This window comes from Sminthopsis crassicaudata, chromosome 4 (genome assembly GCF_048593235.1).
Source record: "Sminthopsis crassicaudata isolate SCR6 chromosome 4, ASM4859323v1, whole genome shotgun sequence".
NCBI classification, from domain to species: domain Eukaryota; kingdom Metazoa; phylum Chordata; class Mammalia; order Dasyuromorphia; family Dasyuridae; genus Sminthopsis; species Sminthopsis crassicaudata.
Window position 1 is genome coordinate 323,079,848 of NC_133620.1, and position 12,577 is coordinate 323,092,424.

The 12,577-nt window shown below is 35.0% G+C and overlaps 1 protein-coding gene across 1 annotated transcript in view; it reads right to left on the reverse strand.

The window, feature by feature from the left end:
* Positions 1-12,577, reverse strand: part of PITPNC1 (phosphatidylinositol transfer protein cytoplasmic 1) — a 355,282-nt gene that overhangs the window by 72,522 nt on the left and 270,183 nt on the right. Inside the window, exon 6 of the mRNA XM_074260561.1 lies at positions 10,274-10,369. Within this exon, the coding sequence (XP_074116662.1) occupies positions 10,274-10,369 (96 nt within the window). The remainder of the gene's footprint in view (positions 1-10,273; positions 10,370-12,577) is intronic.

The window sequence follows — 12,577 nt, forward strand, 5'->3', positions numbered from 1 at the left end:
TGGATTTGTAAGCACCAAGAGATCTAAAAATGAACATAGTCTAAATGTGCTTCAGCTTTTCCTATTTTTTGGTATTCGTAAAAACTAATTTAAAGACAAAAAAATCCCCAGAAAGTCAAATGTTTCAGAAAGAAAAATAAACAATGCTAGTTGACAAATGTCAGACTAATGACAACAATGAAATAATTTACTTTGTTAGATAGCATAGACCCTAGAGCTACTTACCCTAAACCATCATTCATATTATTAGGCTGGGTCCCTAAAGGCCAGCTGGTAACTTTTCCATATAGGACTTTAGAAATAACCTTGACAAGTAAGGATCGCTCATAAGCCCCAAGAGATGTGGTTCTTTCATTATCAGTTGATTTCAATTGGCCAGCAGAGTTGATTAGTTTTAAGAAATGGTTATTTGCAAAGATGGCATGCTAAAAATAGGTGGTACAAAATCCCCAAATCAGGAGCATACACTCTCATAAATTCATGTGAAGTCTAAGAGAAAGAGGGATTAAGTTAAAAGAACACATGTGGCAAAATATGTATTGTTTAGCATACCAGGATACATACACACACATACTACACACATAGACACACCCATGGAAATATTCTGGGACCCCAAAACTACTACTCAGCTATATTGCCTTGCCATGACAGAAGTTGGACCTGATCCCTTCCCGCTTTTCCCTTGTACTTCAGATCACAGTTTGAATTAGAAAAAACTTTATAGAGATCATTTATAATCCATCCAATGCAGAAGAAACTAAATCCTAAATAGGGAAGTCATTTTCATCAAGGTCATATGGCTGGCAAATGGAAAAGTCAGAGATTGAACTCGGGTATACTGACAGCTTTATATCTGGGGATGGTAAGAAAGAGTCTCAAATATGCCAGGAAAAATACATTTAAATAAATAATATTCTAAAAGACTCCCAATTTATTTATCATTTAAAACATTTTGGCTCTACATAGTTCTTCTATATACAGAAATGGTACTATGCTCTTCTAAAGTAAAATCCATATATAATCCTTTCCAATTCCCATATGTGGTTTAATTGTTACTTTCTTGTTCAGCTAACAGGAATTTCTCTGGCTTTAAGATAAGGATCTAGTTCTCCATTAAAAAACCCTAACCTTTTCTCAAAAACCATTTCTGGAAACTGTTAGGCCTGCTTCCTGATTTTGTCGTAGATTCTGTTTGACCCATTTTATGGGTGTAATATGGGCTTGGACTGGTATTATAGATTTGCATTCTTCCTCATGCTTTGGACTAGAATGGATGGAGTTCTGCAAATGAAGAAATTATAAAATATGGCTATGGCGACCAGAATGGTTTGAAAGAGAAACAGCTGAAGTAGCAGAGCATCAGGGATGGAGGTCACTTTGAATGGGACTGAGTTAAGTTTTGAAGGGCTGAAGGCTTTTGTTCACAGCTCTGCTTACTAAGCAAGAATCTGAAAAAAATTCTAGTGGCTGGTGAAAAAACCTTTTCTCTCCTTCCCTCTTCTTTTAGAAAGAAAGGAAGCTCAAAAGAATGACAGGTGCATGAGACAAGAACCTCGTCCTTTCTCTACCATTTGAGAGAAAGGAAGCAGGAATAAAAGGAGAAGGAGGAACCCAAGGGAAGGTTTTATCTAAAGCCAAGTTCTAAGGACGGAGATGCATATGGTCTGGACAAATCAATCTGTTGGGAGATAAGGAAGCCCCCCTCATATCTCCACAGAGGCAAGCATCGTGGCAAGCAAACAAATACATAATGTTGTTTCAGTTGAAAGCCTGGGTTTATTATAGTGCTTGAAGCCACAAAGTTAATAACACAGTACTTAATTTTTTCCTTGCCTCTTTTTATCTTTGTTTGTGAATAAACCTGAAAAACTATCTTTTGCACCAGAAAATTCCAGAATTCATCAAATGCTCTTCCCAATTCCAACCACTCTCTTCCCTTCATTGTATTAGGAGTGATGGGAAAGCCAGTGTTCAAGTTGACTAATTATGTTGGATTGTGTTTTATTATTGGCTGCTAAAGAAACTTGGGTGACCCACTCATAAATAATGCTTAAGTACTGAAGCTAAAACAGATGCATGGCTATTTTTGTTATTTAGCAAACATCCAACCAATCACAGTAAGTCTGGAACCAGGGACCCAGATTTGTCCTTGAGATACAACACATGGACCTTGAAACTCTTTCCTCAGTACCATTAAGGCTGATTTATGGCATAATAAATAAATTAGTTAAAGAATTTGATTGCCAAAGAAGCAAAGTGACTCCCAGTGCGGTTTAAATTTTTTCTTATATGTTGGATATTAAAATCAGTTTAAAAAAACTTTTAAATGCACAAAAGAAACAAAAAAAGGATAGAAGGGGTCACAAATAGAACAGTTTTACTATTGTGTTAAATTTTATTATTTATGTATGTATATATGTATATATAAACATCATACATAATATCTATCTATTATACAAATTATATGAGAGGCTTAGTTTCTTAAATATATGTCTTCTTTGTTTTGTATACTAAAATGCTCATTTTTACTGGTGATTGTTAAGTTTAAATTAAAAAAAGAAATTTTAATATAAAAAGTCTAATCCTATTTTGTCAAATGCTTAGTGTAGGCATCAGTTCTGCAGCTGCTATCCTTAAATGGAATGGGAAAATTCAAAGTGGAAAAGAAAGATAGGTTGGTATGAATCACTTCCTTGTATTTCACAAAGTAACCCAAAGGAAGAGACTCATAATACCATCTATTTATCCTACACCGTAAAGCCAACCAAACTATTCCATCCTAAATAGAATCTGCAATATACAGAATGCTGGATTTTAGGTCAGAAAGGTCTAAGTTCAAATCCCACCTATGACTCTTCATAACTGCACAACTATGGGCAACGAAGTTTCCCTCTGAGCTTCAGTTTCCTCATTTTTCAGATGAGGAAAATAAAACCTTTAGTTCCTATCTTTTAGAGTCACTGGGAGATTCAAATGAGATTGTTTATGTGAAGCATTTTAATAAATTTAAAGTATTACATAAATATAGGTTATCACACTTATTTTCCCTTATGTTGAGGACAGGTTGGTGGCATAGTGGATAGAATGCTGGGTCTAGAGTCAGGAAGACCTGACTCATTTACTAGCTGTGTGATCTTGGGCAAGTCACTTAATCCTGCTTGCCCCATTTCTTTATTCTTAACAATGAGCTGGAGAAGGAAATAGCTAAAATACTAGAGTGGTATGCCAAGAAAACCCTCAAAGGAAGAGTGTAACAGGATTGAAATACAATTAAACAAGCATAATTATAATCATTGAGCTTGGCATCTTGAACTTAAGATCCTCCAGATCCAAACAACATATATAAATCTAATATTTGATGATTTCAAATCAAAGATGGAAAAATGTGAAAATGGGGAGAAATATGAGAAAATATATGTTCACTAACAAAAAATGGGAGAGAACAAAGCCTTGAGGATTGTATTAGAAGCCTCATGTTCCTATATGATGAATACCTTTTTGTTGTTGTTATTATTATTTTTAATAATTAACAATTTTTAAAAACAAAAATAATATTGTTTTTTAATAATAACATTTTTTCCTAACAATGACTCTAATAAGGAATAATTATCACAAGACAAATGAAAACAATAAATTTTAACAGGTTTTTCAATCTTGTTAGACTCCTCCTTTGAGGGTTTTTTTTGCATACCACTTTTTATTTTTAAATTACAAGCAAAGATAGTTTTCAACATTCAGTCTTGTAAAACCTTGTGCTCCAAATTTTTCTCCCTCCCTTTCACTCTCCAACCCAATAGAGTTAAACATGTATAATTCTTCTATTCATATTTCCACATTTAGATTTAAAAAAGAAAAAGAAAATGAGCAATCACTGGACATAGGAAGCATCAAGAAACACTAAAGAGAATAAAATAGATTTTTAACATACAGGAAAAGACTTGTTAGTCATGTGGGAGTTATCCCTGGATTAGCTGCTTATATGTAGTTGGACCATCAGAGTCAAGATCAGAATTTGTAAAATAAACAAATATTGGAATAATGAGTAAAAGTTATATGTGCAATGAACAACAGAATTCTGAATTATATAAATAAGAAATTGAAAACCAAAAATGGGAAATGGACAACATACAGGACATTCAACTATAATAACTATTATAATAACTATAATAATGTTATCCTGAAATTTAACCACTGAAAAAGTGCTCTATGAATATTATTCCACTTTAATCTCATAACAATCCTGGGAGAATAGGGAAAGTTAGATTATCACAGTTTTCTAGATGAAAAGCACAAGGAAGCCTTGTTAACTGACTTGCTGAAGGTCAGACAGCTAATAAGTGTCTGAGATCTTCTTCAGTGATTGAAGTTCTTCCTTACTCCTAAGCTCAGTATTCTATCCATTGGGATATCTAACGGCCTCTAATAAGGAATAATTGTCACAACAGACAAATGAAAAGAACTCAGAAAGTACCTTAGTCTGCAAACATATGACTTACTCACCAAAGAGATCCGGGCTGCTAAAGGCAACATTGAGTTAGAACATAAAGTTGTTCGTAAAATTTTATGAAGGATAATAGATTATTTATGAACAATATTGTTTCATAAAGTAGAGAAGAACAGTGGAGGATAAAACCAATTTTAAGGAAAGTGTAGCAAGATATCCTAAAGTCATCCCAAGATCATTAAAGAAAGATAAAAAGAAAATAAAGACTTCATATAGAAGAAAAATGGGAAAGATTTGCAAAAGTCATTTTAACAAACTATTTTGTCTGTTAAGGATATAGGAAGTATAATTCTTGATCCCTAGCATCTCACTTGGACCTAAACATCCCAGTTAGACCTTAACATTCCACTCAAATTCTAATGCCCCACTTGGACCTTAATACCTTAATAACTGACTTATTTTTACAATCCTCAAGATGCTTATAGAAATGGATACTAAAGAGGAAAAAGATGGTTTTTTACATATATATGTATACACACACATACACACACACACACATATATATATACACATACATATACACATACATATATACATATATATATATATACACATATGTAAAAGATCTGTACTTAAGGCAATATGATTCTGAGAACTTTGAAGGACAGACAGAAAAGGTTATCTGAAGGAGCAAAAAATACCAAAGGTGTGAGAGAAAAATTTCAGACCTTTGTTAATACTGAAAAAAGAAGTGATTGAGAAGAAGGGAACTGGGGAGAAGGAAGGGAACGAGCATTTATTAAGCTTCTATTATGTACCAGGCACTGTGTTAAGGGCTTTACAAATATCTCATTTTATGAGAATATCGATAATTATCAACCAAATGCCTAAAATTCCATGTTTACAAAATCTTTATGAGAGTCATCTATGTACAAATCAGAGTAAAGAAGCTTTCACAAGCAATATTTAATAATGGACCCCATATTTATCATCTCACAATTAAATCAAAATTATACAGAATAGAACTCATTGTGCTTATAATTTGTTGATTAACTCCCACTCCTTCAAAAAAGCATTCAATTTGATAGAACAAAATGTTGTCTAAGAGCTCTTTTACAAAAACGTATCTTCTATCTATATATCAAGATGATTCAGGATTTCCTGGAAAAGGTAAAATTAGAAATAACTCCATTCAATGGCCCTCAGAAATTAGGGTAGAGCATTAGGTAAGACACAAAATGGGGAGATATATGCTCAAACATGGTTTGGCCACTATGATGGAGGGACACAGCTCAGAGTAACAGTTGAGTAAGGATTTCCTGTGGATCATTCTTCAGAGGGATCTCTGGATGCTTCTGTTTGCTGATGGGATTGTCAGGAAAATAGGCCTGATATCTTACACCAAGGGGCTTAAATAGAAATTGAAAGAATTCACTAATTACTACCTAAAAGTAATCCAAAAATGAAAATTACCGGGAATATTAGAAACAAATTCAAGAGCTTCCAGCGAAGGAGAAAATATAGTAAGCATCCAGAAAGAAATAATTCAAATACTATGGAACCACAGTCAGGATCACACAAAATTTAGCAATTTCTACATTAAAGAAGTAGAGGACTTGGAATATGATATTTCAGAAGGTGAAAAAGCTAGGATTACAGTAAAAAAATAATCCTTCAGGGGAAAATGGATATTTAATGAAAAAGAAGACTTCCAAGCATTCCTGATGAAAAGATCAGAGCTGAATAGAAAATTTGACATTTAAATGGAACTCGAGAGAAGCATGAAAAAGTAAACCTAACTGTTTATATTCCTATATGGGATGATGATAAATCTAACTCCTAAGAACTGTGTTATTATTAGGACAATTAGAAAAGTTTAAGCAGATAGGGGGCATGGGAATGCATCTATTATATTGAAATGATCTCTTTAAAAAGGGTTAAAGCTATTTGGACTGGGAAAAAGGAAGAAGGGAGAGGTACAATGAGTATTTTCTCACATAAAAGAGATACACAAAGAAGAGCTTTTACTGTGGAGGGAAAAATGATGAGAGATGATGGTAATGGACACTGAACCTCACTTTCATCAGAATTGGATCAGATAACACCATATGCCGAGATAAGATCAAAATGGGTCCATGATTTAGGCATAAAGAACGAGATCATAAATAAATTAGAGGAACATAGGATAGTTTACCTCTCAAACTTGTGGAGGAGGAAGGAATTCATGACCAAAGGAGAACTAGAGATCATTATTGATCACAAAATAGAAAATTTTGATTATATCAAATTAAAAAGGTTTTATACAAACAAAACTAATGCAAACAAGATTAGAAGGGAAGTGATAAGCTGGGAAAACATTTTTACAGTTAAAGGTTCTGATAAAGGCCTCATTTCCAAAATATATAGAGAATTGACTCTAATTTATAAGAAATCAAGCCATTCTCCAATTGATAAATGGTCAAAGGATATAAACAGACAATTCTCAGATGATTAAATTGAAACTATTTCCACTCATATGAAAGAGTGTTCCAAATCACTACTGCCCAGAGAAATGCAAATTAAGACAACTCTGAGATACCACTACACACCTGTCAGATTGGCTAAGATGACAGGAAGAAATAATGACGAATGTTGGAGGGGATGTGGGAAAACTGGGACACTGATACATTGTTGGTGGAGTTGTGAAAGAATCCAGCCATTCTGGAGAGCAATCTGGAATTATGCCCCAAAAGTTATCAAAATGTGCATACCCTTTGACCCAGCAGTGCTACTACTGGGCTTATATCCCAAAGAAATACTAAAGATGGGAAAGGGACCTGTATGTGCCAGAATGTTTGTGGCAGCCGTTTCTGTAGTGGTTAGAAACTGGAAAATGAATAAATGCCCATCAACTGGAGAATGGTTGGGTAAATTGTGGTATATGAATGTTATGGAATATTATTGTTCTGTAAGAAATGACCAACAGGATGAATGCAGAGAGGCTTGGAGAGACTTACATCAACTGATGCTGAGTGAAACGAGCAGAACCAGGAGAACATTATACACTTCAACAATGATACTGTACGAGGATGTATTCTGATGGAAGTGGATATCTTCGACAAAGAGAAGATCTAATTCAATTCCAATTGATCAATGATGGACAGAATCAGCTACACCCAGAGAAGGAACACTGGGAAATGAGTGTAAGCTGTTTGCATTTTTGTTTTTCTTCCCAGGTTATTTTTACCTTCTGAATCCAATTCTTCCTGTGCAACAAGAAATTCGGTTCTGCACACATATCTAGGATATACTATAACATATTTAACATGTATGGGAATGCCTGCCATCTAGGGAGGGGGTGAAGGGAAGGAGGGGAAAAACTCAGAACAGAAGTGAGTGCAAGGGATAGTGTTGTAAGAAATTACCCATGCATATGTACTATCAAAAAATTTATAAATAAAATAAATTTAAGGGAATAAGCATTTATACAGGGCCCTTTTTACACTAAGCACTCTGTTAAGTATTTTACAATTATTATCTCATTTGATCCTTACATGGATCAAAGTTAGGTGGTTTTATTATCCCCATTTTACAAATGATGAAACTGAAGCAAATAGAGTGATTTGCCAGGGTAGCACAGCTGATTAATGTAGCCAGGTTTGAATTAAGTTCTTCCTTATTGTAGGCCCACTGCCCAATACACTGTTCCATCAAGGTGGACAGGCAGAATGTTCCACTGATACATCACAATGTTGGAAGAAATCAAGAAAGGTCCTCAGGATATTGAGTGAACAAGATCCCATTACAGCAAACTCTTCAAAGAACATGGACAGAAATTGCACATGGAAGGGATGATAGAAGGAACTCCCTGATCAGTGAAATCACAGATCTATTTAGGTAACTGTAAAGTGCTTAGCACAATATCTGGCATATAGTAGTAGCTATATAAATATTAGCTATTCTTATTTGAGCTCTCTATTCTCTGAATGGTGTATCTCAAATATATTAGGAGATCATATCACTTGGCTATCTCTTCATTTCTAATAGATGACTGGACAGTTTCTAATCAACAAATATTTATTAAGCCACTGCTTGGTGCAGGGTATTGCTTAAAGCACAGGCCTAGGAGTTATTTTGCAACCTCATTTGGTGATTATCTATGCCTCGAGAGTCCCTGTGTAATTCATGGTCTGATTGCATTGCAATGAAGTCACTCTCTAGAAATGAAGATAGATGGGTCTTCTGGGATGCTGAAAGGAAGTCTGAATGTAGGAGTGATACAGTGAAAACCATGCAAGATTTGGAATCAGAGAATTTGAGTTTAAATCCCCTGGTACTTATTACCTAAGTCAGGGTTTCTTACGGTCACCAACCCCTTTTCACCTGAGAAATGATTACATGACCGGGTATATAGGTATATAAACCAAACATTTATTAATAATAAATCATAATTTCACACTCCCCACACTCAGCTATGAGAACCCATATGGGGTTGTGACCCACAGTTTAAGAAGCTGAGATTTTAAATAATTTTGGGCAAATTTGGGCCTTACCTTCCTATCCAGAAACATGAAGAGGATGGACTAGCTGATCTAAAGGACAACTGAATCTGTCATTTTGTGAGCAGAGGACACCTAATCCATGTTCTTTGAAAACTGAACTCTCTTTATGAGACAATTTCAATGTAAAACTACCTGGAAACAGTGGGGATGTGAGGGGATGATCTTAAATTACTGAATTACTTAAATCCTGAATTACTTGAACAGCACCAACATTTTATGCACAAGTCCTAAATAAGTATTTTTGATGAGAAATTTAAGAAGTCTGACTTCTAAAACCAGCAAATGTAAACTCAATTTCCTTTCTTTTGTTCTTGTGGAAGATGACAATAGAGACTTCTAAGTTCATATAGACATCTTAAGATTTTTCCATAGAAATAGGTAGGTTTATAAAAGATTATATTGCATAGAAGCCTCTGCTGACGAGTTTATATTTCCTCTCCCTATCATAAAGGACTCTTGCCTGGGCATTGCTTATACAGAGAATTCTATAAGTAAAAGATAAATAGGATGCCCAAGTAATAACTTTAGGTTGGCATTGATGTTATAAAAATTAAAGTTTAGCATTTATATAGTGTAAAGTGCAAATGCTTTACAAATATCTCATTTGATCCTCACAATAGCTCTGGGTGATAAGCACTATTATCGTTCTCATTTTACAGATGAGGAAAAAGAGGTAGAAGGATGTGAAGTCACACAGAGCTCATAAATGTGTGAGGTTAGATTTAAATTCATGCTTTCCTGGTTCCAGCCCCAGAACTCTAACCAATGCTCCACCTGGCCACTCTGAAATTATGCAGGGTCCTTAGACATTAGACACTTCACTTGCAGACCTGGAGCCAAAAAGTCTAACAGAATGCAATTCCTGTGCCTATTGTGTCTCTGAATAATCCATGTCCTCACTGTATGCATCAAAAACAACACTTTGGTAATTATGAATGGGTTAATGGAGAAACTCCAAAATCAATGAGATCACAGATCTATGTGGGTAATTATAAAATGTTTACCACAGTACCTAGCACATAGTAAACATTAATAAAAAACTGTCAACTCTTATTATTTGAACCATCTATTTTATAAAAAGCAGGTGGATATCTCAAATATATTAGCTGACCACATAACTTGGTATTTCAACATTTCTGTTAGGTGAGTAGATAGTCTTAAATCAACAAATATTTACTAAATAAATTCTACATGCAGGTTATCAAGTAATTTTTAAAAACCGATAAGAGATTTCCTAGATCTGTCTAAACAGCATTACCCTGTGGTTCAGCCCCAATCTGTTGCTTACCTCAGATTCCTTATAGTAGCGCTCAGGGATTTCATCACAGGCAATATCAATAAAACAAACTTCTCGTTCTACATCTTTGGCTTCATTGTCAAAAATCTGAAAGAAGAGAAGGACACATTCAAAAGTCAGTCAGACCAGGTGATGTCCTCTATGAAGAAAGATGGCTAACATCTTAAATGTCTGAGGCAGCATTATAAGCCCAGAATTTCTCAGATGGAGGTTTCTGTCTCTTTATTGACATGCTGTGAAAATCATAAAAGGCATTTACTCCAGATTTTAGTTTTTCTCACAGCAGAAATAGAGAACCTTCAGTGAGGGAGGGGTGAGAGGACATGGGCTTTGTTTAAGTACAAAGGAAGCAAAGGAAGATCCTTCTAAATATTTGGCTAGGTGTTTGGCAATTCATTTTTAGGAGCTTTGGAAATTAGAAGGGCAGGAAATGGAGCAAAAATGCCTCAATGAATATTAGGCAGGTGGCGCAGTGGATAGAGCACCAACCCTAAAATCAGGAGAACCAGAGTTCAAATTTGAACTCAGAAACTTAACACTTCCTAGCTGTGTGACCCTAGGCAAGTCATTTAACCCTAATTGCCTCAGCAAAAAAATAATAAAAAAGCCTCAATGAGATGGACCCAACTAAAAGTGGAAAACAAACAGCCTTTTGGTATAGGATGGCCTGCTATTAAATTGGCTTTGAATTTTAAACTCTCTTTTTGGTATTCCAAATCAAACCAACTATTCCTTTCCAAAAGCTGCATAGATAAAATTCTTGATAGAAATTAGCTTTTTAAGTGGTGTCTACTCTATATCTATGTTTTCTTTTTAAATTTTTTTCTGACATTATTGCCTTCAATTTACCCTCTGGTCTAATGAAAAGTAGCTAGTACAGTTCTTTAAAGCTGAAGACTGATTCCTGGCATGACTGGCACTTGAAATAAAATGCTTCAGGCCACTCCTAAAGCCAACATAGGAGTAGCAGCTGGCTTGTTTTGCCCATTCAAAAGGGAGAGAGAGAAATATTTTTCAAGTTTGATAGAATGAAGTCCACAAAATGAAACATAAGGCTACCAGTCTGTGAGTCTCTTGCAGTTATGCACAAAGAAAACAGAGATTTGTGTTGTGAGTGAGATCATTACAAAAACAAGTGGGAGACTTGACAATATTATGGATCATAAAAGAAGTTAAGGAGGGTTTTCATTTGGAAATTGAAAATAAGAGAAGTTTAAATTCACAAGAGAGGCAGACTGAGTTAATATTGGGCCTAAAGTGGGGAAAACCTGGGTTCCCATCCTGCCCTTGACATTCTCAGGAAAATAATTAGCTATGTGGTCTATTGATGAAAAAAGTCATTTAGCCCAATGACTTTATGTTTCTCAGGTAACCTTTTAGAACTTATCTTAGGGACAGATCTTTCATTAAATAGGAGTCTAAATAAAGCATATATTAATTGCTAACTAATGAATCAGTCAGTCAACTTGATGTAATAGGACTCTTTGGTCCCCTGATCTTTGTAGGGACCTGGCTCAGGAAACCCTGAATCTTCTGGTTCTGGCCCACTACCTCCCACTCTTAATTCATCTGGAGATTACTCTTTTAGCTCACCACCTTCAACTCTTAATTCATCTGGAGATTACTCTAGCCCACAACCCTAGATTCATTCAGAGATTTCTCCCTCGCCCTGGGCTAGAGAAGACTAAATAAAATTGAACTCTGTCTCTCAATGCTCTGCAACTATTCCAATTAGGAATACAGCCTGTTGAGAACTCTTGTCACAATAAACTCCTTTTTTGCCAACCTTAACTTGGAGACTGGGGATTGAGAATACTTTTGCAAAACTTGCGACACTGGCCTGGGGACCCCCAAATGCTGTTAGGTGTCTTATCCCTCAACAAACTTACTAAATTTACTTCTTAAGCTTACTAAATTTAATATAACTTAAACTTATTAAATTTAGTCAATTTATTAAAGCCCTTACTATGTGCTAGTCATTGTGCCATGTGCTGGAAACACAAATAGAAAAGTCTCTGATCTCAAGGAACTCATGTTCAACAGAGGTTTCAGCTACAAATCAGACAGAAAGGTTCCACCTAAAGGTCCTTAGGGTGCAGTAGCAAAAAAGATGATACATCCTCTCTTTTTTTTCTTCAATAAAATTTTATTTTTTCCAAATATATGCAAAGATAGTTTTCAACATTCATCTTTGCAAAATCTTGTGTTCCAAAATTTTCACTCTCCTTAAGACAACAAAGCAATCTGATATAGGTTTAAAATGTTCAATTCCTCTAAACATATTTCCATATTCAT